Source organism: Rhipicephalus sanguineus, chromosome 4, assembly GCF_013339695.2.
Source record: "Rhipicephalus sanguineus isolate Rsan-2018 chromosome 4, BIME_Rsan_1.4, whole genome shotgun sequence".
Taxonomy (NCBI): Eukaryota; Metazoa; Arthropoda; class Arachnida; order Ixodida; family Ixodidae; genus Rhipicephalus; species Rhipicephalus sanguineus.
Window position 1 is genome coordinate 41,920,057 of NC_051179.1, and position 27,629 is coordinate 41,947,685.

Consider the following 27,629-nt stretch of genomic DNA (forward strand, 5'->3'; position numbering starts at 1 on the left):
TCTCAGCATCATGCCTGTAAATTTTTTTTATCCCACTGCCCACTGCATGGTTCTCAGCAACATTCCCACAATTGCTTTAAACTTTAGTTGACTAGTGTTGAAATATTACAACAAACACATAATATTTTAATAGTCAAGTATTTCAAATAATAAAAATAGGGTCAATGAAAAGCCACATACTTCTTCATAGAACACCTTCAAGAGCTGATCGCCATACATCTGGTGAGGCAATGCTTGCACAATGTCGTCCATGTCAAGTTCTGGCTCCGGCTCCGATTCCTCCTGTGAATCCTGTCCAGAGCACAAATACCCATCAGCACAGAATAAACACATTGGACTGCTCATGCACATAGTTTGTTCACATTTACGTTCATCAATAAAAACATTAGGTTCTTTCAGTAACATTTGCTGGCAGGCTAGTTTGTGATGCATAGTTCATAGGTAACAACAGCACAAACGAAACGAAACACGAGAAAGACACGGGACAGAGTGCTGGACATAGCACTCTGTCCCGTGTCTTCCTTGTGTTTCGTTTCGTTTGTGCTGTGTTTACCTAGGTTCTTCCAGACTATGGGCAGATGTGCATTCTACATACAAGATTTCTCGGCTAACGTCAAGTGATTGGGGCCAAGAATGTTGCTGACTTCATAAAATGTTTATTTTTACAGCACCACACAACACACTACACCCCACAATGTCTATGCTTATTGCTGTTGAGAATGCTATTATTCACTCACTGAGGCACATAAAAGCGCTTGCGCTAAAGACGTAAATACTCCGTTCATTATGTTAAATATACTAGCATAGTAGTGAAATGTAAAGAATTACCTCGTCATCATCGTCATCCTCGCTCAGAGAATCAACAATGCCTTCATCGACAATTGCGTCTAGAAAGTAAAACGAAACAATAAAATAAAGCACAATTAAAGCATGTTAGGATTTGTGGTTCCAAGAAAAAATGAAAAAATGTAAGCGCTCAGTCTTCTGGGTACTCCTGCAGAAAAATGCAAGAAGAAAAAAAAAGATTTTCGGCAGAAGTTTGCAAGAGTGGCTACTAGTATGTCTAAACATATGGGGATGCAGAAATACACTCATTTCAGCAACCAAGGAACTGATTTCGATGACGAATGTTATTGCGTATCAAAGAAGGAACTAAAACCTTGTCAATGCGAGAAGTGAACCTTAAGTTTACACCATTTTTTCTAAAAGCTCTCGTAATTCATGAAAAAACATGACGTATCATGTTTACGAATCTGCAAGTCGGCCATTAGAAAGAATACCACAATTCTGTAGAATACCTCAATAATATATCTAGAGTGCACATAAGCGTGATATATTTCCCGTTGCATTAAGATGCATCACTAAATTGTTAGCAGAACTTGAGTAAAATGCTAAAAAAGAAATGCCGTAACGATTTGATGCATGTTATCAACTCGTGCTTCACATTTGTCCATTTTAACAGAGTCAGTTCACCGTACCGTGATCAAAAGAGTCTTCCCAGCAATCTCTTTTTTTTTTGGGGGGGGGGGGGGGGGGGGGGGGGAGGGCGTTGCTAAAGCGTGTGCGAGTGGAGTGGTGGCAATGGAGTACCTGGCTTCTCCAGGGAAAGGTGTTAGAAGAGTTTGTGGGAAGGGAGGGGTTTGTTTAAGTTGCTGAGGCATCATCTATCTTTGATGCATATACTGATACCTGTTGGTAAACCTTAAGTTTCAAAATTTCCGGAGCCCCCCACTATGGCATGCCTCCATGTAAAACCCCAGATGGTATATAAACATCATGTTTAAATTCTCTGAAACTTACTGAGTCTTGCAGTTTCTGTAAAGAACACGAGACTCTAAATTAAGATCCTGCTTCTAACACTTATTACAGTACTTTTCTCACCCACATGAAAAAAGAAAAACACTCAAATTGGTCCAGTGCTTCTTAAGCGAAAGCTATTTCTGCATTATATGAGTACTTAAATAGGAAAATAGCAGTTGGGCTTTGAGCTGAAGCCTCGTTCCACAACAACCTCAAGTGGCCGCTCGGGCGATCAAACTAACGTTAATTCACACATCTCAGAAGCAATAGGTCGCATGACTTTGGCCAGCGGTACTACTATCGGGCACACACCTGAAGAAAGGAGCCTCCCGCAAACTTGGTCCAGCTGATGTTGCACATCAGCAGATGAGTGGGCCTTTGCCTTCTGCAAGCTTCCTTCCAGACCCTGGTATAAAAGTCCAGCAAAGAAAAGTCAAGAAAGAATATAGTACTAGAATCAGTTCGCCAGTGCATTAAAGGCCAATCGAAATGATTTCACTTTGGCTGAATTCATTACTATTTATTTATTTATCAACACTGTACATCTTCTACAGACCTATACAGGGAGAGGGCACACATCATCACAGGCATCTAATAAGGTACAAGTTCCCAGAAAAACAAATGGGGCTACGCGATGACGACTGGAACACTTTTTCAATAGCAAGTACATCAATAGTATATACCTACATTGTTACATTTTGCGTACACGAGAAAAACAAGTCTACCATTAGAAATCACATGCTGTACATGTGGAAAGAGATGTATAAACACAAAGAGTACAATACAGCACTACTACAAGATACTTTCTGCACTTTTACAACACACAAAGTAGTTATACCGGCTCCATTAGCTGATCAACAAATCAACAAAACTGATCTAGATTTTGACTATTTGCAACTTCGCTTGGTAGTGTCTTCCGAGCGTTCAGAGCACGAGGGGAATAGGAATATTTAAACTTATTGCAATGCGTACTGAATGGCCGGATGCATTTATCGTGGTTTGTCCTACAAGAGCGATGGCCAGGCAGATCAATATAGTCATCTTTATTGATTTTAAACAACTAAAAGAAAAACTTCATGGAAGCAACACGACGTCATCAGGACAAAGTTGCCAGGTTCGCTTGTTTGCGCATGTCCGTTGCACTGTAGCAGTCATTGTATGCAGGAATTCAGCAACATTTGAAACAGAATCAACTCCTCAAAAAATTGGTAACTGATCTAGGAGCCCCCCGGTGACAGTAACTAGATGTGACAAGAAATACGCACCATTTGAACAGCGATGCTTCGAAATTCCGGATCACACAACAGACTGTACAGCGCACCATTCAAGTAAGGCACAATCTGGAAGAGGTGTGAGAATGATTTCAGCTTATGCGACTATCCGATTCGTTCACAAAATGCAGTGGATGGCTGCAACAGAAATAAAAATGTGCTGTCTTGTCGAAGCATTTACTTCACCACCCAGTGCTGAGCACTAGTGACACAAGAGTGCACATGCCTTAAGGGCTTAGAATTGTGTTCCCTTGGGCTGTTCAGTAAGTTGCTTGTTGTGAAAATGCTGTGCAAAGATGTGACGCAAAGTGCAAAAGAAATAATACATAGAAGTGCTGACACAACAAAGCGCTGTTCAATGCTTTGATGCGCCTTCTTTTTTTCCCTGTTTCTTGTCTTTATGCTTTCTTTCATTTTTTTTTTTTTCAGGGTAATACCTCAGTGTTGTATGCTTACCTTAACATAGCATGATTGCATGCAGTGATAACAAAAAACCAAAGAAGTGTTCATGCCAACAGCGGTGTGTGCTTGAGGTGGCAGCATCTGTAGCACTAACAAAACACAAAACATTTTCTGCCAAAGCAAGCCATCTGCTCGAATGTTTACCACAATACCTCTGCGTTCCTGTGTTCAAGCAGCTTCTTCACAATGTCTATCACAGAGGTGCTCATTTTCCTGCAGTGTTGCTTAGCTGCAAAGCCAGGACAGACACACTTTGGCAACATCACCACAACAAAAAATGGTGAACGGGGGAGGGGGGGGGGGCAACAAGTTATGAAGGCCTTGTTATCAGTCATTCACTTAAAATAGTCTGCTCAACGATTTGCACAAATAGTAGTTAATACAAGCAAAGGACTACATGTGAAGTCGTAAAAAACATTAAGGAAACATGGGTTTCACTCAAGAAATGAAAATACCATTTTAAAGTGAGCAATACTAATGGTATGTATGAGTTGCAATGACAAATTTTTGGCATTTGAAGGCAAGGTATTCTAGCAAGGCAGGAGCACACAATTCAGGGCTTCAAGCCAGTGTGAATCTCTATGTTCCCATTCAGGCACAGGATATATATGTAGCACGAAGATGGATAGTAGCTTTCTGCAGAGAAATGTTATGCAGTGCTTTAGTTTTACATGCTACACAATGAATTCTTAACCTAGTGGTGTAGTGGGGCTCTGACCATCTGCATTTAGGCTAACAATGTGGAATAACTCTTTCTCATTCCATGCTGCATCTTGTACTTTGTTTAGTGTGGAAGCTAATATAATGCCTATGGCATTCATATTGACCCTGTTTACTTGATTGAATGGAGAACCATTGTTGTGTGCAAGAACACCAAACTAATTACAACAAGCAGAGCAATCTGCTGTACCCATTTGCCTACACGTTCATACTGATGCTGCTCACGTGATTGAATTTTTATCTCAGCAAATAGAAACGTCAGTTCATGTAACTCGATGAAGTCTTTCTCACAGCTGTTAGGATTGCAGACGACAGCAGTTCTTTGCCAATGCACACACACACACACAAAAAAAAGAAATTAAAAAGATACAAGTGCTAAATGGTTTTGTAGCGGCCACGATCAGGCCACATCATCCAAGTGAGAGCACAGTGTACACTAAGTGAATGCATCGTATAACGAGTTGTCTAGCTGTGACTCCCACTGACAAGTCATCTCTCTTTCTGTTTCTTCTTCGCAATCCGCATCCCAACACATCATTGTATAAAGTGGACTGAAACACGATCATCTCCACATGATTCCAGCATCAATAAAGCACACAGCGTAGACAAAAACAATTTAATAAACCCATTGAGGATGAAACTTGCCTGATTTCTGCAGGCACAAGTTCATGAACAGTGCGGTGATATACTCGAGGCCGTACTCCGACATCCCGACCTCCTCGCTTTCTTGCAAGGTGCGCACCACCCACTCCAAAATGCCATGGCTGATCATGATGTCCTTCTGCTGTCGTCTGTAAAACATAGAGTCAGTAACTCAATGTGGACACATTTTTATGAAGTGTGTCCTTAAAGGGGTCATGAACAGTTTTCCAAGTAATCATCGAATGACCTCAGTGTCAAAGTTTATTGCCTCACGAATCGAATGCCACAAAAATTTCTCGAATCTGTCAAGGATGAGGGCAAACGAAAAGCTCTCACTGCCTCGGGCTCATACGTTACCTCAGACTCAGTTTCTGCAGTACGCCCAGAATCATGTCCAGCGTTCTGGGGTTCGTGACTCGGTCGAAAACGAGGGTGTCCGTAAGCACCGCAACAAGCTGGAGATTCTTGGCCAAGTAATTACGTCCTGTACATAAAAGAATGAGAATTAGACTCAGCAATACAAAAGCAGCGTTTGGTACTGTCGCTATCCATAAAGATATTAACTAGAGCTGTGCGAATACCAAATTTTGGGTGCGAAGCGAATTCGAATAATAAAGATTGAGTGCGAATCGAATCGAATATTTTCGAATAATTTTCGAATATTTCTCAAAGATTTTTCGAATAATTCGAAGTGAAATTACAGAAAAAGTTGCAGAGAATCCCTAAGTATGTTCCTGTGAGATAGCAACATGAAAGTGTTTCTTTTCGCTAGGTTGATGAAGCGCTGGTGGGGTCATATTTCATAGTTGTCTTTCTTATCAAGAGTGAGGCAATGTAGAGGCCGAATTGTATTTATGTACATGATTTGGTGCAACCAAAGTGTTGCCTACAACACTTTACACGTGATAGGCAGGAATGCCATTTCCTCAGCCTCTCCTCCTCTTTCAACTTCTGTGGAAGCCCAACTGATGTGGCGGACAAGGGTGTGCTCCCTTCAAGTCCGGAGTTCCAAATCTGCCTCGTAGACGTCAATATATGAGAACATCTGAAATTTTGGATGCTAAAAAGCTTCGGCGTCCGATTTTTCGGACTTCCTGCCCAAATTTCTGGTCCAAAACAGCATTAATTGAGCCCCCAACTCTGCCACATCTTTCATCTCCATATTGGAACCAGCGTTTTCTTGAGTTAATACATTTGCGACTGTAGCGGAGCTTGAAAGGCAGCTTTGCCGCAATACGGGGGTGCAATAAGGTGAAGCATATTGAAAATCTAGGGATCACTTTTAAACTGACGTTGACTGTCTCATGGTTCCAAGTTCGACCGCAACGGAGCTTGAAAGGCAGCTTTGCCGCAGTACGAGAGTGTAATGAGGTGAAGCATATTAAAAATCTGAAGGGGTCACTTTCAACCAGACTATGGTGGCTAGATGGGGAAGTGTGACGGGCGCTGTATCCCCGCCGTGGGAGAGCGATGCGCGGAACGCAATGAAAGTTCTGGCCGCCGCAAGGGGCGCTGGTGTAGTAGTAGTCAAGGGGCAGATCACGTGGGAAGTCAGAAACAGGCAATCGAGCATTGATTACTGTCTCATGACAGGAGGAATATATGACAAACTTAGAGAGATGAGAATAGACGAAGAAGGCATTAACAGCTTGGGTAGTGATCATAAACGCATAATATTACAAATGGGATATAAAACTGAAAATAAGAACATAGAATCAAAGTTTGGCAGCTCGTATCTAAATGACAAACAAATAACAAATATAGCCGCAAGAGTCGAGGAAAAAGTAGACGAACTACCAGGCAAAGACTGGAAGTATAGTGAGCTGCTACATGTAATCACGAAAGAAATGGAAATAGAGAAGAAAACTATTTGTTGGAAAGGAAAGAAAAAGCCAAAAAGTTGGTGGAACAAAGAAATCCAGGAAGCGATCGATATGCGACGTCAGGCATCACGGGAGCACAGACAGGCAAAAAAGGAGAAGCGGCCACAGGACGAAGTCAACCAAATATGGGAAATATATTTAGAGCAAAAATCCCTTGTGCAGAAATTAGTCGAGGCAAAAATTAAAGGTGAAAGTGAACGCTGGATGACAGAGATTCGCGAAAAGAAGAAGGCCGCGCCTAGGATATTTTGGAGCCACCTAAAAGCGCTGGGTAGGAAGTCTGTCACAATGCAACAACATATGGTAGATGAAGGAGGAAATAAATTGGAAGGATATGAAGCGCTAGGTTACATCCGAAAGATAACAGCCGATTCGTTTAAAAAGGTCCCCCAGGGGATTCCCCCGGTGAGTAAAAGTACGCAAAGGAGTGCAACCGACGAAGATGTAGTACTAGAGAATTTCAATTGGAAGAAGGCCGAAGGAAAAATTCCTAAGCGCACTACTCCGGGCTTAGATGGGGTTCCCGTCAGCCTCATTAACGAACTCGGGCATAACACTAAAGAAGCACTGCTGAAAGCCGTAGAAAAGTGCTTACAGGAGAGGGAAATACCAGACAGTTGGAGAAAAAGTAGAATGAACTTAATCTATAAAGGCAAGGGAGAAAAGGATAACATTCGCTCGTATAGACCGCTAACAATTACATCGGTGCTATACAGGTTGGCGATGCAGGCAGTAAAATTAAAAATAGAAGCGTGGGTAGAACAAAATGATATTTTGGGAGAACTTCAGAATGGATTTCGAATCGACAGGCGGTTAGACGATAATCTGTTTGTTCTTACCCAGTGTATAGAAATATCTAAAATAGAAAACAGGCCCTTATACGTAGCTTATCTAGATATCACCGGGGCGTATGACAACGTTAATCAGGAAATTTTGTGGGATATATTGAAGGAAGTGGGCATAGGTGACGACTGTGTACAGCTTTTGAGGGAAATATACCGAGGAAATACAGTTTGTATAGAATGGGAAGGAATAAGTAGCAAGGACAGCGTTGAAATTAGCAAGGGGCTGAGACAGGGATGCCCTTTGTCCCCGCTGTTATTCATGCTGTACATGGCGAGGATGGAAAAAGCGCTAGAAGGTAGCAACATTGGATTTAATTTGTCACACAAACAGGTCGGAGCGATGGTTGAGCAGAAGCTTCCAGGTCTATTTTATGCTGATGATATTGTCTTATTTGCGGACAGTCAAGATGATATACAGCGACTGGCAGATATATGCGGAAGGGAGTGTGAGGCTCTAGGACTAGGATTTAGTGCAACAAAATGTGGATTGATGGTATTCAATGATCACGGAGACCATAGGGTATTAATACAGGGCCAAAAAATACCGAGGGTAAACGAGTACAAGTACCTCGGAGTATGGGTAAATGAGGGGGATAGATATATGGAGGTACAAGAGAAAGCATCGGTAGCAAAGGGAAAGAGGAATGCTGCAATTATGAAGCACAGAGCTTTATGGGGATACAATAGGTACGAGGTGCTTCGAGGGCTGTGGAAGGGTGTGATGGTTCCGGGGCTTACATTTGGGAACTCAGTGGTGTGCATGAAGTCAGAGGTGCAATCAGGAATGGATGTAAATCAAAGGACGGTGGGCCGCCTCGCGTTGGGCGCTCACGGGAAGACGACAAATGAGGCGGTAAAGGGTGATATGGGATGGACAGGCTTTGAAGTGAGGGAAGCGCAGAGCAAAATGAGATTCGAAGAGAGGCTGAGGAAAATGAAGGAGAGTAGATGGGCAGAGAAGGTTTTCAGGTATTTGTATAGAAAAAGCGTTGACACGCAGTGGAGAAAAAGAACTAGGAGGCTCACCAGTAAATATACGGCTGGCAGTGCGGGCGATATGGCAACAAGGAGCATTAAGCGGAAGGTCAGAGAGGCGGAGAGGACTTATTGGATGACAGCGATGGAAAAGAAGCCGGCTCTGAGTAACTACCGAAAAGGAAAAAACGAAATAAGGAGGGAAAGGTTTTATGATAATTCAAGGGGAAGCGCTTTACTGTTTGAAGCAAGGTCGGGCTGCCTTAGAACGCGTAGTTATAAAGCGAGATTTAGTAACGAAGAAGAACAATGTACATGCTGCGGGGGAACTAAGGAAACGATGGAACATGTACTGATTGAATGTGGCGATATTCACCCAGGTATACGTGTGGGCACGAGTCTACATGAAGCCTTGGGTTTTAGGGACAACAATGGAAAGCTGAACACGTCCGCGATAGAAATAAGTAAGAGACGGTTAGAGTATTGGTGGCAGAAAAGTAGAGATAAAGAACAAAAATAAATAATGGGGGAAAAATAAGGTCATTCTGCCTTAAGAGGCAGAGAGATGGACCGTGAATTTATATTTTTTGGTATAATAACATAGATTTAATCAATGTAGATAAGGTATTAGGCCAACATGAAACAAGGAAGCGTTTTTTTATTTTTTATTTTTATTTTTTTTTTCTTCGAGCCTGGTGGCAGACATGTCACCGCCCCGTTTTAAAGGGGACGCTCATAGCATCCATCCATCCATCGTGCTCGCGCTCGCCGCGCTTGCTTTGACTCGTCTGGACTCGTTCGTTCTCTCTGTGCTGTGCCGTCACCTTGTTCGGATGCCTTGCCTTCGCTGTCGTCGTTTGTTTACCCGCCACTGTACCCACGTGTTCTGCGAACCATGCCGTCAAATCGCGCAAGTACATGCTTCGTCCCTGGCTGTAAAGGCGGGTATAGATCGTGCTCGGAGAAACTTTCGATCTTTAAAGCCCCGAATGGTCTCTCGAGGCGAGAGCAATGAGCTCGGAATATTAAGTGGACTGACAAAGAGCTGACGAGAGACAGCGCTGTTTGCGAGCGGCACTTTGACGTGAGTTTCATCGGAAGGACATACCAACACATTATAAACGGTGATGTTGTTTGAGATACCCCGCGTTTGTCAGAAGACGCTGTGCCTACGGTGTTTCCGAACGCACCGCGAAGTAATTTACCAAAAAAAGAAAAGCAGACAGGAGTGTCCAAAGGGAGCGCCAAAAACTTGAAGTTGAGGAGGGTCAAGTAATTTGACCTCTTAACGTGATAGGGGAGTATGTGATAACAAATGCTTGACATAATTATGGGATGACAAATGTGTGATAATTAAACATGTCCTTGCATGTATTTAGTATGCATCTAAAGCCGTAAGTTAACAGAAATTATTGGTCCTTGCATAGATAGAACTATCGCTAAAATAATAAGATAAAATGCTCAGTAACAAAGCCTCCGGCTGCAGCATTCCAATCTCCACTTGAATTTTCTCAAGGAAAAGTAGCCGGAAAATGTAAATGCTTTGAACATTTCGCGCTCAAGAGAACCCCCTACAATACAGAGGAAATGGAGGGGGGGGGGAGGTGGGTGCGGACTAAGAGAGAAAAAAAAAACGCGCTGCACTGCAGCCAGTATACTCGCTATGAACGATTGTAAACAGTTTAAACTTGACCAAGAGGAAAGAACACTTTAAAGTCAGCTGAGCTATGCAGCCGAGCAAGTGGTTTAGTTCAACTGAAGCAGACTATAGATATGGTAAAAGCAGCGCAAAAGGAATATGATAATAAGAATGACACAGTTCGGCGCCTGTCCTGTGTCGTTCTTCTCGTGTTGTCGTCTTTTTGTGCTGCTTTTACCATGAAAATCAACCAACTAGCCCAGTTTTTGCACACTGTAGCAGATTAAACATGTCGAAGCAAACCGATATTAAGACACATTTAAATATGAAAACATGGAGGCACGCCAGTTCCGTCTGGTTTAAAAGCATTCTTGGTTTTCTTTTTTTTTCCTCTTGCTTGACACCGCTAAGAACTTGCAACACATGCTTCTTAGCGAAACAAACACGTAGCGCCTTTAACAACACGGGCGCGGGGTATAAGCGATTATTAGAAACAAGTGAAACTAACGTCTAGCGGCCATACGCAAAGCAGGCAAATGCCGCCGTAAGCATGGCCGCAAGCACCTACAGCACAGCTAGCGCCACCTGGTGTGACCGCCATCTTTCATTGGGAATTCGTACAACCCTCCGCTCTCGCCCGTCACACTTTCCCCTCTAGCCACCATAACCAGACGTTGACTGCATTTGTCTTTGGGAAGTTCGAATAGTTCGAATAGTAAAATTTCAGTGCGAATCGAATCGAATAGCAAACACTATTCGAAAAATATTCGAAATTTCGAATATTCGCACACCCCTAATATTAACACAAAATTTGCTTAGTTCTGCTGATAAAATTAGGATCAAATCCTACAGAAAAATATCAGCTAAAAAGCTGCATCACTTAGCTGTATGGAGAGGTATGTTTGTAGCATATCTGGCTTACATGTCAAGATGATATGAATGAGTGACTAAAGAGAAATATTATGTCACTATGACAAGCTTACTTAGCTATACAACTGAACTGTACATATTTTTTCCCCATTTGATATCACCAGTCTTTCAGTGATAATGAAAGACCCTAATATCATTATCAAACCTGCCCCAGCTGTGTCAGCCAGCCTTCATTATATAATCCTGCTTCCCAGAACTGTGATTAGCTTTCCTGTTGCACCTATTGTACTATTCCCATGGACTACTCAATTCAAATCCACCTGGGTGATCTGTTCAAGTTCACTTCCCCTTAATGTTGAGAAATTAAGAAAGGGCAACAACAGCAGCATAGATTAGACAGCAGATATCTGCTATTCTAGTAGAGATTAAAAAACAGTATTTCACCTAATCGAAAGGCAGCCATCGTATTCAAGAACCTCACAAAGCTCTGCTGTAACCCCAAGTTTGGTGATTTGATTATGTGCAAGATACGGTTCTGGAAAGAAAGAGAGAGAAAATATATATATTCATAAAGCAAGACATGTTCTTTTTGTTATTGCATAACATATCACTTAGATAATGAGGAAGCCAGGTATGCAACACTGAATGTACGAAGAGCTCCAGAAAGAAAGTAATGTTATAATTTTAGAATGACAAATTATCAATTACATTTGTAGGACCTAATAGAGGTGTGACGCAACGGACTCTCAAAACTCCGTGCCATTTTCAAAGTTTCGTCATTAGGGAAGCAGCAACCCAACAATTAAGAGGGCTACAGTTAGCGACACTTAACTCTGACAGTGTACAGTGACAAAATGCCTCCAAGTATACAAAGTTTGCTTACGCAGTAGTCAGGAGACCTCTCAATGAAGCCCAGCAGATCATTGTCAACATATGCCAGCAGGACGCAGTCTCTTTCTTCGACCGAAGAGGCCTTGGTCAATTTCTAAAAGACAAAAACAGGCTAAATGTATGCCCAGGTATTACTATGTACCTATATCCCCCTCAGATCATGGTTTACACATTCATGTTTTTGTCGTGTTTTTGCCAATTCTGTCTTCTGGTAGCAAGGAAGAAAAAATAAAAACAACACGGGCATTTGCGATAGTAAAGTTTAAGCAAAGCTTAGTAAGTTTACACTGATAAGGTAATATTTCAAAACTCTACGTTTGTAAATTTCGTTGAGAGATGTTGAGTTCAAGAAGGAAAAAATGAAGGCCGGGCTTCTACTTCGAAAGAAATTTTACACGAGTGGTGATGTTCTCCAGATGTCCACTAAGTGGACCGTTCATTTCAGCACGCTCCGACTGGCTAAATCTTGAGAGCGAGCAGGCCGACACCAATAGTGAACATGGCTACCACCTATATCAAATTGGTGCGCGCTAAAACAGGCAGTCCATTTAGTGGACACTTACAGAATACCGCCCCTGAACCTCAGCACTGGTACACAGATAAGATGCCACAAATTGCAAAACATTTTCCCGCATTTCAGTGACTATAGAACAGTGAGAGCTCTTCAAACTTGGAGTGTTCAGTCTTATGTTTCTCAATCCATAAAAGCCACACCTGTCAATGTCAAACCAAGTCGCAGTCGTGCGAGCACATCGTTAAAACACTGTCTGAAGAGTCCAAGCATAACACCAAACTCTGCTATTGAAACCTACCAATTTTTGTCTAGGCAGTCCACTGTAGTTAATCACTAAAAAAAAGATTTTCCATACGCTTTTAGTACAGCATACTTGTGCTATTCAAGCTAAACGGAGGTACAGTTTTGCATGGGGAAAGGTGTAGGAGAGAGTGCAGGAGACATTGCTCGTATGATAGACCGCACGTACCCATCGAAGTGCCTGCAGCAGAAGAGCTCGCGTGCTGGCGCTTGCCTCGGACAGGTCTTGCTTGACCTTGGTGAAGTCCAGCCTGCACAGATTGTCACACCCTTCTATATATACAATGACAGGACAGCAAGCCTGAGCATTTTTCATGTTTGCTGCACAGCTTTGTCGATGTAAGTGTTAACAGTCTATCCTTCCATCCCTGCATAACATTTTCTTTTTTGCTCTTTCGATGCCACACATGGTATGTACCATATTGTTTAGACTTGTATGCCTTTGCTGATGTTGGTGGCCTTCTACTCATGGTTGTGAGAATGCTTATGAAGATTAAAGGAGTATACTGGCACAATTGTGCAACTACTCATTTTCAGTGTTTAAGGATGGTTAGATTTCAAAACCACACGCAAAAAAAAATAATGCTAGCCTCAAGGTTCCCCAAGTACTTCAGTGTAAAAGCTTTTCGACAGCCAGTTTCAGTTTCGTGTCTCAGTTATACAATGAGTCACAATGCCATGATCCAGAAAGTGGTCACGTGGGAGCGGCACAAAATAACGTTTTGATACCTGCTTGATTGTCTGCACTGCTACTACCTTATTCCTGTTTATACAACCTCTATAGTGCAATGTGTACAAGTGTGCAATATGTAAAAAATATATATAAAACAAAAAATGTTAATGATGAATCGAACTGCTCCATTATTCGTGCTTTCAGGTATCATGCTTCCTGTCGGCTGCTTAACTTCTAATACATTTATTTCATCATTGTGCATAGGAACAAGATCTTTCACAAATAACTTGCGCCACTTTCAATAAATAAGAAAGTTAAACAACCTACTGTTACACTGTTCTTTCCATTTGCTTATACCATCACGAACCTGGTGCGTCTGGTGTGGAGTCCACTTCTGAGGACAAACACCTGGGTGCCGTCGCAGGTCGACCCACGTGACGTACGAGGCGTCTGCAGCTTCACCAGTTCGGGAAATCGCTGCCCGCACGAGAACAGCACGTTCTCCAAGTTCACCTGATGCAAAACAAGTGATCCTGTCAACAGAGAATGACTTTCAAATGCACCAAACGTTGAAAGCTTGATCTGAACTTTTCAGTAACTCGGAACACCTTTGCCTGTCCAACCACCAATTCTGAACCAAATGCCCCTTTGTTTTGAACCTTCTGTATAATTTCAAAGATTTTTTTTGTACAATTTGTCCATTACATTTACGTATGACCTGAACTTACTCAGGCATGCAAAGCTTGCATGCCTGAGCAAGCAACACACTCTAATCACAGGTGCTAACTGAAGGTTGCTAAGTAAACAGCAATGACAATCCACAGGTCGACAAGAAAAAACTGGAGCGCACTCAGACTCAGTCAAGAAATATATTTTGCGCTTAGGGCTTACTTGGACTCAGACTCACTAAAATTATCCTTGACCGGACTCACTCATACTCAGACCCACTAAAATTTTCCTCAACCAGAGTCGCTTGGGCTCAGACTCACTAAACTGTTCCTCAACCGGACTCACTCGGACTCAGACTCAATAAAATTTTTCTCAGCTGGACACACTCGGACTCGGACGCATGGCCCGATCTGGGTCTGAGTGAGTTGACTCATGAGAGAGTATGCCGACCTATGATGACAATACCTCTGCATTCACGACAATCCCGCCCCTACAAAAATGTTTACACACATGGTTGGCTACATTTGGTCCTTGCACTCTCCAGCATTCACTGTTACTACCTCAAGCTGGTTCATGAGTTTATCATCTAAGGCTCCATGTTTAGAACTAGAGAGACCAAGAAGATAGGGACACTGATGCCACACCTTCATATGTCGCTTTGCCTATAGTGCAAAAAGGGTGATGACATTAGAATGTATATTGGCATTAAAGAAGATACAACATTGAAGCAGTCTCAAGCACGTACTTTTAAAAGACCAACACAGTTACTGTTCTTCTTTATGAGTGCTTTTTTACCCTGTCTTTCTGATGTTGCGGCAATATGCTTTAAGGAAGCGAACGAGGCAGTAAAAATGAGGTTACCAAGTCTCCCCTGACAGTTGCTTCGAGCGCAGTGATCAGCTCCGTAGTCACAGACACAAGTGTCTTGTAGTCCTCCTGCGAAATAAAAGTAAGAGAGCCAAACGAGGTGCACGGATCAGTAGTTCAGAGCAATATCACAAGAATAATATTAACAAAACAATACGCTTGTTCTAAGCCAAAAGGAAGGGGACATCTGCTGTGGATACCTGCATCTCACCCAGAATTCAAAGGAGGTCTTCCGGCCAAGCACAGACCGAGTGCGATGCTGCTTATTAGTTTTGGCAATCTGACAAAAACTGTCGTATCGGGGCCCACAATGGTGTGGCTATGTCGGAGCAGATTATGGCGGTTTTGAACTGACCTTTGATCATTTATTTCTAGAGCTGTGCGAATAGCAAAATTTTGGGTGCGAAGCGAATTCAAATATTGAAGTGTGAGTGCGAATCGAATCGAATATTTTTCGAATATTTCTCGAATATTGCTAGAATATTTTTCTAATACTGCGAAGCGCAATTGCAGAAAAAAAAAAGGTTAAAGAAGATTCCTAAGCATATTCTTATGAGATAGAAACATGAAAGTGTTTCTTTTTGCTAGGTTGATGACGCACTGGCGGGGTGGTGTTTCATAGTTGTCTTATCAAGAATGAGGCAATGTAGAGGCCGAATCATATTTATGTGCATGATTTGGTGCGACCAAAGTGTTGACCAAAGTGTTACCGACAACACTTTACATGTGATGGGCAAAGATGCCATTTCCTCAGCCTCTCCTCCTCTTTCAACTTCTGTGGAAGCCCAACTGATGTGGCGGACAAGGGTGTGCTCCCTTCAAGTCTGGAGTTCCACATCTGCCTCGTAGACGTCGATATATAAGAACATCCGAAATTTTGGATGCTAAAAAGGTTCGGCTTCCGATTTTTAGGACTTCCTGCCCAAATTTCAGGTCCAAAACAGCATTAATTGAGCCCCCACCTCTGCCACATCTTTCATCTCCATGTTGAAACCAGCGTTTTCTTGAGTTAGTAAATTTGCGACCGTAGCAGACATTGAAAGGCAGCTTTGCCGCAATACCGGTGTGTGATGAGGTGAAGCATATTGAAAATCTAGAGACCACTTCGAATCTGACGTTGACTGCCTCTTGGCAAAGTTCAACCGTAACAGAGCTTGAAAGACAGCTTTGCCGCAATACAAGAGTGTAATGAGGTGAAGCATATTAAAAATCTGAAGGGGTCACTTTCAATCGGACGTTGACTGTATTTGTTTTTGGGAAGTTCGAATAGTTCGAATAGTAAAATTCCAGTGCGAATCGAATCGAATAGCAAACACTATTCGAAAAATATTCGAAATTTCGAATATTCGCACACCCCTATTTATTTCCTCAGAGCATGTGTGCTGCTAGTCACACCCATTTCCACCCATTTGCCAGATCGAATGGTGACCATCAACTGCGTCACAGCTAGTAGGTTCCGTTTGAAAGAGGCAAGGACACAGAGCTGTAGTTGGTCTAGTGCCAAAAAAAATACTTACCTGTAGTTTGGACATCTGTTTGTCCAGGACTTCCCGCTGCTCCTCGCGCTGTTGTAATCTCTGCTCACACCGTCTAAAGTCTTCTCGCATGTCTGCAAAAAAGTGTAGAGTACATTTAATCTCAGCTAAAGTAATAAACAATGTGAAAATTTAAATTAAAACTGCGTTCACTTCATTTAGAAGAAAATCTACAATTATGGATATCAATGTTTTGGTTAATTAACATCGTGAAGCTATTGAGTGTATTTTTACTTTCATGGGAGTTATTATGGAATGAAACTTATTACGACCATGAAATATAAATCGAAACTCTGCTGAAATGCTTGGACCTGCTTTGTGACTGCCACAATAATGCCCGCTCTTTGGAGTCATGTACTTTGGAGTCGTGCACACATGTACACACACTTAATGTTAAAAACACCTTTTTCTTAGGCGAGCACAATTTTTGCACAAGAATTACAATTTCGTGCATTCAAAATCTATCAACCTCTACAAAAATGAAAACTGCTCAGCATCACATAAACACAGACTGCTGCTTCCCGTAACATAAAATGAAGGTTTGTTGTATGTGACCATGCAAACTTATTACGGGTGCTAGAAAAATCATTTACCGATATACACACAGCTAATTAAGTTGACATTTCATTAGAGATTAAACAATAAAAGCGTTGTCAATGACAAGTCTTACCATTCAATTCCACATCGCTGCAATACTAATCAAATTGTAGTTAAGGACACCCATACATTAGGCATATTACTACAGTGCACATCACAATGCAAGTACAGTGCACTGATTGGGCTCACGGGTAGAAAACGAGCATAACCAGAAACTTTTTATCAGGGGATGGAGGAGTTCAACCGCACTTTATGTATGTTCATGCGTGTGTGCATGCATGAATGTGTATATATATACACACGAAAAGCGGAAAAACTTGGGGGGAGGGGTGGGGGTGGAGGAGTGGTGAAGCCCCTACCCCCCTGGCAACGCCAGTGGCAAAAACCATTGTTGAACTATAAAGGAGCAAATTCGTAAGCAATATATTTGGCGTCAATTCTTGAAATGTTGCCCAACTTAACCTAAATTTTTATTTGGTAGCGTCAGAAGTCCAGTGGTGTGGTTCCATGCTTTATACAATATTGCTTGAACTTAACCGTTAAGACAGATAAAAATACACTCAAACCTCATTATAACAAAGTTGCATCTGCCAAGAAAATAACTTCGTTATATCCGAAAATTCGTTATAAACGTTTATTTGTAACACTGTAGCTATGACAAGACTATTCTTCATTTACTTCGTTATAACCGATAATTCGTTATATCCGTGTTCGTTATAACGAGGTTTGAGTGTAGTGCTGTAGCCCTGCTGAACTTGAATTAATAGAAGTCAACTAACTGATTCAAGTAGTCATTTAAGTTCATAGAGCTAATTAAAACTGTAATGGTACATACCACCTGGCTACAATTCAATTTGCAGATGACTTAAACGATGGCTTTAAGTTGTGCATTCATGACTGATACCCTGGATGTGCATTTGCATGGACTCTGTTTCTTCTTTTATCATAAAGTACTCATTAACTTTATGCCTCTAATTCACCTCCTTAGGGATTGTGTAGGGTGAGAAATAAAGTTTTTCTGCACCTTCAACAATAATTCTTTCAACCTTCAGACTACTTAAAAATCTTGAGATTTAAAATTGAAATTGGTCCCTATTGGAGTTTAAACTAAAGCCTGTCACTCTAACACCATTGTGTAAATCATGATACAGCAAACGAAATTTATTACACTTTATTTGTGCAATGCAATAATGTATTGAGTGAGAATGTTGATAAAATCATAGATGGCCAACACAAAGGGAAATAACATCAACCCATCATTCTTACAGGAGGGGCACTCTTGGCCAACCAGTTTTAGAGATATTTCAAACTCCTACATGATGCAGCAATCAGCAATGCATCTCATTGCAGATACTGTACGCATGCTGTCAGCATGTCGAGGAGCTATTCAATTTAAAAAGAACATTCATGAGAGGTGTGACATTCCTACTGCAACATTTTGTTTGTACTGGTGGCCAGTCCGATTGGCGCTGAATGGGGCAGCTTTGAAAGTGGTCGATACAAAAAAGAATAACAGATTCAGAACACTCGCTTCACTATTAATAGCAAATGTTGAAACGCAGCCAACTGCACAAGTGAATGTGGAGCCAACCCACTCTGTTGTTTTTTGGCAGGATAAAGGATACGTAGAGGTCCATAAGGCGTGGCTTTGCTCGTTGCTGGTACTGTGCCGACAGAGACTCCTGCACAAACTTCTCTAGCCTGCCCTTGAGCTCATCCACCCAGCTCTCCTGCCGAAAGATACCAGAAAGAACAAACTATCAAGAATCGTTAAATGAATCGATCACGAAAGGATCACCAGCTGTACTTGCCAAAGAAAAAATTAGATACAACGGTAAACTTGTCTGACTTTGGAGGACTGGAGGATCACAGCCCACTTTCAGCAGAGAATACGTCGGTTAGACTAAACAACTGTTCTCAGATCCCTTTGAACAAAGAGCTACATTACAGTAAAGTAACAAAACTTTCATAGTCTCCCATAACGCACCTGATTATCATCAACACGATTATATCACTTCGCCTGCAATTCACCCACATCACTTACAACATGACTTCCGATTTTCAGCATGGCTGTGACTTGTTCCTCAGACCAGAGCCGTCAAATTAAAATGCTAATTACAATGGTAACTTCGTCATAAATTACAGAAGAGGATATGAAGGTGTCAGTACATGGCACTTGCCTCAAAAATCGACTTGAAAACAGGAAACTGTCTTGGTTTCTGGACGTAGGGCAAGGCAAAGTACACCAGGGGATCCTCTGTGCGGGCCTTGATGGACTCTACCCTAGCAAAAATACCAATAGGATTTCCTATTGGTCCAATAGGAAATCGCTATTGGTTCTATAGGACATCTATTGGAGCTGTATTGGTTGTATAAGACTTCTATGGGTACCGATATACACCAATAGCCACCACCTATTGGTGTCTTATTGGACCAATAGAAGTTGTATTGGTCAAATAGGGGCTGCCTTTTGGTGTCTTATTGGACCAATAGGAGTTGTATTGGTCAAATCGGTGCTGCCTATCGGTGACTTATTGGGCCAATAGGAGTTGTATTGGTCAAATAAGTACTCCTATTGGTTTCTTAATGTACTAACAGAAGATGTATAAGGCCAACAGGAGTTTTATTGTTCAAACAGCTACCGCCTATTGGTAGCTGTTTATAACATCTTATGACTGATTGAGCGCGTCGGACCCGATCCCGATCAAATTTCTTGATCATGATTGGCAGCATTACAAGCAAGCTGCAGACGGGATCAATTCACTTTTGATAAGTCTGATCCCGATTGAGCTTAATCGTACACCGTGAGACACCGTGTGCAGTTAGCAACTCACGCGACTATAAGAAAAGGCTGCGTGTCGACCACGGCGGTACGGTGTCTCCGTACATGCCGTGCGGTAAACGGGCACTATAGTAAAACACGCTAAAGAAGAACTTGCGAAGGAATCGACAACACAGACACCACAGAATAATAATAAAGAAACCGCCATGAGATCACAAGCGGATAGAACCACCCAGGTGACAAAAAAAAAAAAGTGAGACGGTGCGCAGCGTGGCGACGCTGCATGTGTGAACATTTTTTTTTACACGTTCCTTGGTTAAGCAGGCTAAGCCATGTGCTAAGCTTTAAGATAAGCTTTGGATAATATGTAAAGTTTATAACTATTTATGCTAAGCAATATAAGTAGTGCTGTAAAGATACAGGAGAAAGAATTGTGGATCTGCAAACGCGACCGACCGTGCGTTTGGCGCGCCATCCGTGCTCGGCCGATACGAAGACAAGCCCAGCCAGCCCAGCCTGCGGCCAAGCTAAGCCAAAACGTTGTGTCTGTCGCCCTAGCGCGCGCTTTGTGTGATCTCGATGCTTCACGTAAGCCTGCTTACACGATGTTTGCTTTAGTGTGCTTCCGCGACAATAACGTGAAGACTGTGTTCAGCGTGCACCAGATGGAGACGTTCTGAGCCATAAATGTCTTGGATTTCGACCGATTTCGACTCTACAAAGTGGCACCAAGCTTGCAAGACGAGCAACAAGGCCCATGTGCTCCGATTGTTTGGTGAGTTGAGTGGGCATGGTAGTTACTCCTATTTAGTATTTATTTGATATCACCTTTTTTTTTTTATCAAACTTGGGACGAAGCTGAAAGGTCGGGAAAACAAGTCCCTCGTCCTTTGTCTCCGGTATTTGATGACAGCGAGACCAGCGACGCCTCGATTGCAAGTCCACACGCTCTCAGAAGTTGAATGATTGGGCGCATATATTACTGCAGTTTGTTTTTGTGTTTGTCAGTATGCACAAAAAAACGTAGCATAGATTAGAGGTAAAGGACAGGCGCCCTGCTCGTGAGTGTAGTTGGAGTCTCGCAAGCCCTTTGTAAGTATTTACAACGTGCGTGTTAAGCCGAAAACGCGTTTATCGCCTATAGTAAAACGCTCTAGTCGATGCGGTTTGTGTGTTGTAGTGCGCGCCAATCGGCTTATCATACTTGTTCGACATAATGTCACAAGAGCCACAGAAGGCCACATGATAATTCATTATACAAAATGTGCATAGCATATGTACTGCACTGGTGCGATTTTTTATTTCATATTTTTTTATTTTTACATACTGCAGCCCAATTAGGGCTATCGCAGGAGTGGGTTTATTAATGTTGTTGGCTTAATTGCATAAGCACGTAACATGCAGCATGTGTGTTATATCCAACTCATTGCAGCCTGACTGCTGTGTTGTGCTTGCAACGATATGGAATCTAGGCTGCCTTTACTACTGTCTTACATATTACCGTTGCCTCATCGTGAATCTACCTAGCTTAATTTATTTCATGCCATCTTTAAGTTGAGATTTAGTGGCATGCTCTAGGTATGATAGTCGCACCACCATCGTGAAAAAGAGCACGTCACAGATAGTAAGTGATTATTGAGTTTGCTGTAATTTAAGGACGAGTTTGCAGTTCATTCTTGGGTACAGCTCAAAAAACACAGGACGCAAGCGTGTAAACGGGATAAGGTGCTGCTTAATTTTTAAAAAAATTTTGCCCCTTTCTTTTCCTTCCTTTTTTGCCGCAAAATTTTGCCGATATACTGTTTTCTTCCACGCAATAAGCCACAGTTGGGTGTGTAATATTTCACTCAGTTTTTTGCTATAGTTCAGCTCCTGCAACATTGTGAACATGTGCAGTGAATTAAGGTCTAGATAATTTCTCACTGTGCCGCCTACTTTCTATACATTGCTTCGAAGGTAAACTTTAATTAAACATGTGTTACTGTTTTCTGATTTCATGGCTCTGTTTATTTACAGAATCTTTCAGGCACTTCCTCGAGTGCTGATGAGGCAGTCCAGAAGAAATTGACACAAGACATAGTTGCCTTGGCAAAATAGTCGCCCGCAAGATCGTCAACATCATCAAGGGCCAGAAGAAGCACTTGTAGTTTTGATTATGAGAATATATTTGAACATATGCCTCATTCATCCACTGTGATTATCATTGCAGGGGCGCTGCCACAGTGTGGGCCTTCTGCATGACGACAAGACACCCATAAAACACTTGCGCAAGACTAATTCTAATGGGGCTGAGAAGTGGGCAAATACAAAACTAATACAATGCCAGCAGGCAAATACAGAACCAATAGGCCAATATAATTCCAATTGGCTAATAGAGAACCAATACACCAATATAGGTCCAGTAGGCTGATATAGAACCAATAGACCAATAGCCAAATACAGTTCCAATAGACCTATAGAACCAATAGACCAATAGGTGTCAATAACCCAATAGGCTATTGGTTTTTTATTGGGAATTTTTGCTAGGGTATGTAGTGACGGAAGTTGGCCATGGCAGCCTCAGCAGTTATGCTGCCCTGAAGGTTCTGGTAAACAGAACAAGCGCACAGTGCGTGGTACATTAAAATGAAGATATTGGTTCTCGTATTGCGATTCTTTTTGTGTGGCTCTCGCACTAAAAACTATGAAGTGTCTTCCTCGAATGTCGTACATTTGATACACCGTGAACCTGGGACAGCATGCCCACATGCGACATACTTGTGCAAGATCAAACTTGATTGATTGGATCAGAGCTGCATACTAGGCTACAACAGCCATGTCATAATAGTGGTTCTGCATTAACTTTGACAACCTAGGGTTGTTCAACGTGCACGCAAAGCATGACACGCAACTGCTTTAGCATTCCATTCCATTCCATTCCCATTAGTCTTGCCATTGAGTCTGCTCTCAGGCAAAGCACACCACCGAGACACCAACTGGAGTTACTTGCACAGAATAGTGAGCTCACTTCTGAAAACTTCGCAAAGTCCCAAACCGCCATCGCTGATTATATGACGACTACAGCCTTTGACAAACTGTTAAGAGTTCCCTTGTAAGGTTTGTAATAACCAGATTTTTCCCAAAAGAATTATTACAGGATACACTGGTGCCAGTGTCAGCCAATATGAAAATCTGTAAATTTGTCAAAACTTCCGACTTCAAAAGGATTTACTACTCGGCATCCTAAACGACATCTTGTGTTATAAATGCAGCAGTTCGCAACAATTATGCATGTGTACAGGGACTTATTGCTTTGCTGCATTTAGAAGGCACAGAGATGCTTTAAAATTCAGAAAGATATGGCAAAATGCCACAAGAACAACTGACACTATATGCTTGAAAAGTACGCTAGCCAGTGTACTACTCATCGCTGCCATAGAAGTTTAACGATTGCTCTGTCAGAATTCTCCTTCCCAAGTTTCCTAGAACCCTACATGATGGAGGACGCAGCCCACAACTCACGGCTTTCTCGGGGTAGCGCTGTGGGTAGATGGCAAAGTGCAACCGCAGGTGAAACTCGAGGTCGCGGCACGCGGCCTCGTCGATCGCCATGCATCTAGAGACGACAGAGTCCCAAACGGCAAAAAACTGAGCCTGCTTGCCTTCTTCAAAGTAGCTCAGCAGTTCCTTCTGCACAAGAAAGGCAAGGGAAGGGTGTCAGCCTCATGGTCATGGACAAATAGACAAATAAGGAACCATGCATGCCACTGGCATAGACGGGGGGGGGGGGGGGGGGGCTCAACCTCTCTTTGAAACTGTTCGAATTTGCATGTGTATATATACACGCACACACAAACACATGCACCAACACACAGAAAGGGTGATTGAATCCCTGCTCCCCCCCAAAAAACTTGTGGCTACGCCCCTGATCCATGCGAGACACGTGTTACGAACTTCCAAATATTTCCATGGCACTCAAGTTCTACAAGTACTCAGAGACAGGATTTATGGAACATGTTTCCCAAACAAGCGCGATGAAGACGTTACTGGGAATGTAGTCTTGCACCAGCAAAAATGACACTGCATACACTGTAAATGAAGCTTCAATGAAACTTTTCAGTCCACGATATCTTTTGTCTGTGCATGGCCGGGTAACCAAGGCTCAGTAATAGAGCGTTGCTGTCTAAATGGCAGCAATACTGATAGTCAGGCTAGTTGGCAATACATTTTTGTTAAAGCTTACAGCACTCAAATGAACGGGACGTAGCAGGAGAAGAACACAAGTGTTAAACGGCAAGACCTGCGACCAATTCTCATGTTTAATATGGAATGAGGCATGGTATAAGATATTGAATTTCTCATGCAACTGGTTCATAAAGAAAAACAACAAGAAAACAAGGCTGGCACATCAAACTGCCTTTTCTTTTGAGTGTGTTTTTAAATGCAATGCAATTATTCACTGCAACATTACGATAATGGCCAACGGTTGACTACAATTCACCACTCATTAACAAGACGCAAAATACCAGTGGCAAGTGCATTCATACTTAACAGCAGCATGCAAATACATCTCGTCACAACATTATCTCACTTGCAGAAGCTTTGCTCTTTGTAAGTGATGTTTTATACATTTCAAGAACTAAATTAACCAACCACATTATTATAATGAATGGCAGCCTTTTAGTGTCCCTGATTCCAGCCTCAGCTAACCATAACCTAGAAATATAACATACGACCTTAAATTGACCCAACATCAGTAACCCTTTAACCTATCGCCTTAGCTTGACTCAATGTTAGCTTTAGCGTCTCTTTTAAATGGCAATAAAGAGTCAGTAAGGATCTCTGGATGCAGCCCGATGCTGTGGAGTGAGTGTATAGCTGCCCACGTGTGCGATGCAAACTTCACCTGAACTTTCTGCGTCCGTTCATTCCTGTATGAAGCAAAGCTCTCCTGGATCGGCTTGCTGTTTGCCAGGCAATCCTCTTCAAAGGCCTTTGAAACACTGTGGAGTCCCAGATAGTCGAGGTACTGCAAGAGGTATTTGTTAGGAGGAGTTCAGTATGCTTCGCAAATATCTCTCAATTCGAGGAAAAAAAAAGGGTGGGGGGCAACAGTGTTCCCACCATGAAAAGCAGTACCACTGAAATGAGACAAAGACTTGCCTCTTTGACAATGAAGTTCAACTCCCCTTCGATTGATAGAACAAAGCCAGACATGCTGTTAGCTGCCGTAGGCTCCAACGCTGCAGCCACTGAACCCTACCCCACAGATACCGTGAAGCTGCTTGCACGAACTTGGAGATTTCACAAACAGCACCCAGTGGAGAGCTTGCCAGCTGATTTTCCGAGATCATCCCTTTTGACATAAACAAGTCGCCATGCTGTTGACCTGCAAAGAGAGAGAAACTGCGTTGTTTCATTGATAAACAGGCGCGGCGCCCTCGGGGCAAACAAGCCAAAATACAACACAGTCAAGAAGAGCAAACAGAGTCAAAATACAACACATGAGTTCCCGGTCGCCCTGCCTTTCTGAAAGTGCTCACTTGTCGTGGGTGCCCCCTCAGTAAAAAAATCCTGGTGGGGCCCCTGTTGATGGAGTTCGCAGACGTGTGGATGCCCACTCAACGCGTTAGATTGAATTCTCCCAACTATTCTCCCGTCTACTCGCTTATTTCGCTACATCTTCCTGTGAGGCTGAGCTTACGGTCAGTAGGAAATACAGTAGTGACACGTTTCCTTCTCCTAATGATTAGTTACTTCCCCCACACAAGGTTAACCAGAAGGATAAATCAGATATGCTACCCAGCTGCACTGGGAGAAAAGAGAGGGGAAGGTTCCAAGCAGGGGCATAGGCAGGAGGGGTTGGGGGTTTCAACCCCCCCCCCCCCCGCGAAATTTCTCAGTTTTGCTTGCGTATATATACACGCACACATACAAATGCATGCACGAACATACATAAAGTATGGTTGAACCCCCCCGAAAAAAATTTCTGGCTATGCCCCTGGTTCCAAGATAAGAAAGAGGGAGAGAAAGAGGGAGCACAGGCACAACATAGTCCCACCACAGTCACCATAGTCACAATGGTCACTATTACAGCTGACTGTCAATATGCCACAGTCTATCACAGAAAAGAACACCAGCACAGGCTACAGCCATTTGTGGAGATGTGTTGTCATTAAAAAAGTTGCACACAGCCAGTGCTCTTGTCTAGTGGCTTTTTTCTTGTTCCATATCTGATTCGTATTCTCTCTTTTCCGTCTATGCTATTCCCATTATTTTGGTGCTAACTGTTCCCCAGCATTAACTGAAATGAAAACCAGAGATTAACCTGCAGAAATTAGTGACATGTGTGCCCATTTTTTAAAGGCAGCAGCTCACTAAAGTTTTATTAAGCTGACTATAGTAATACAACACAAACCAAGCCACATAATTTAGCAAAACATGTTGTATGAACTGGATCATTTCGCACTTGTGCCGTATTCTCCTTTTCTGCAGACACCCTATTTTTGTACCCCGAGTTTTTCAAAACTTTCACAACGAGGTTTTTATTTCTAAATACAACTTCAATTAGAACAATCTGATGCAGTAGAAGACCTAGCTACAGACAGGTTCATATAAAAATCTATTCTCTGAGCCTTGCATGCAGCAATTAACAGCATGCCAGCAATCCCTCATGCATGCATACTGTTACGAACTAGCGTTATGAAATTCAAGCGTCTAACCTGAAAAATATGAGATAAATTTTGTCTCGAGCCCCAACGGCCTCGAGACAAAAGATGAGATGCCACATTAGATGTTCGGCGGTCACTTAATAAATAGTGCGCTAGTTTGGGTCAGTTAGTACATCCTTTGGCGAGGAAACAGTGTTTTTGAATGTCACAGGAGATGACAAGCCATGAGCACTCGTCTTTTGCCTTGCTTCTTAGATTTGTATTTGTATACCAATGAGACAGAGTAACCCCTCTTCTTAGTTTGACACTTGAGAAACTTTATTGCGCAAAGAAAAAAAAGAAAGAACATCAGGAATTAGGAGAGATATGCGTACAATAGTAGCCCAAGTTCAGCTGATACTGAAGTTTTGTACTCAGTTGTGTGGGTGAAAAGTGGGTGATTTCTGATCGGTGATGAGTGGTGATTACAAGCTAGAAAGGTATTAAAGATGACCTACCTTCCATTCCAGGGAACGTGAAAGAGCCCAGGGCACGGCCTTTCATTGTTAATTACTTCGTTAATTAATTTATTGTTAATTACTTCGAAAGTGTTATTGCACAAGAGTATGCAACATAAAGCGGAACTGTGCTTAGATTAGGAACTATCTCTAATGGCAATATTTGATGTTCATTTTTCGTTGCATCCACACGAAGTTCCAAAAAGTTAGCGATTCACGACGTAGATGTGCTTTACAGATTCGCCAAGCTTGGTTGCCCAGGCGAGTCCGCGTCGAAACGCCTTTTCTGCCTAGTTGGACGACAATAAAAGCGACAGGTATTTACAAAAAGCCTCAGCTGAGTATCGTGTTTGTGCATTGCGCGTTCGTAGATGCCTCCAGCAAACCAGTTGAAGCTCTTCAACGATTGAACAAATGGCATAGCTGCCCGGTTGCTCTGCCGGCTCGAGAACTTTGTTTGCACCGACTTGATTACGTTTGTGGTAGCACCCACGCGTCCACAAAGCTAGCACAGCTACGGCTACGGTGTGTGCGGTAACCAAGCGAC

General features: G+C 42.4%; 1 protein-coding gene across 1 annotated transcript; it reads right to left on the reverse strand.

The window, feature by feature from the left end:
• Positions 1-222: 222 nt before the first annotated feature.
• LOC119389820 (lisH domain-containing protein ARMC9) lies at positions 223-27,629 on the reverse strand. The gene is made up of 21 exons (XM_049415167.1): positions 27,083-27,629; positions 25,078-25,303; positions 24,821-24,943; positions 23,437-23,604; positions 22,459-22,520; positions 19,894-19,896; positions 19,334-19,436; positions 18,779-18,883; positions 17,227-17,251; positions 16,539-16,630; positions 15,016-15,090; positions 13,853-13,998; positions 12,982-13,063; positions 11,991-12,092; positions 11,552-11,642; positions 5,253-5,379; positions 4,899-5,044; positions 3,066-3,140; positions 2,113-2,206; positions 829-887; positions 223-291 (listed from the first exon to the last, which is right to left on the reverse strand). The coding sequence occupies exons 2-18, from the start codon at positions 25,129-25,131 to the stop codon at positions 3,097-3,099; spliced, it is 1,548 nt and encodes a 515-aa protein (XP_049271124.1). The 5' UTR covers positions 25,132-25,303; positions 27,083-27,629; the 3' UTR covers positions 223-291; positions 829-887; positions 2,113-2,206; positions 3,066-3,096.

Bases quoted from the DNA above. Each gene is read 5' to 3' on its own strand.
- LOC119389820 (XM_049415167.1), bottom strand. From the start codon at position 25,131: ATGTCTGGCTTTGTTCTATCAATCGAAGGGGAGTTGAACTTCATTGTC. The intron at 16,631-17,226 runs GTAAGACTTGTC...ACTTTTTTGCAG, and splicing joins CAGCGATGTGGAATTGAATG to ACATGCGAGAAGACTTTAGA. The intron at 12,093-12,981 runs GTACGTGCGGTC...TTTGTCTTTTAG, and splicing joins TGCTGCAGGCACTTCGATGG to AAATTGACCAAGGCCTCTTC.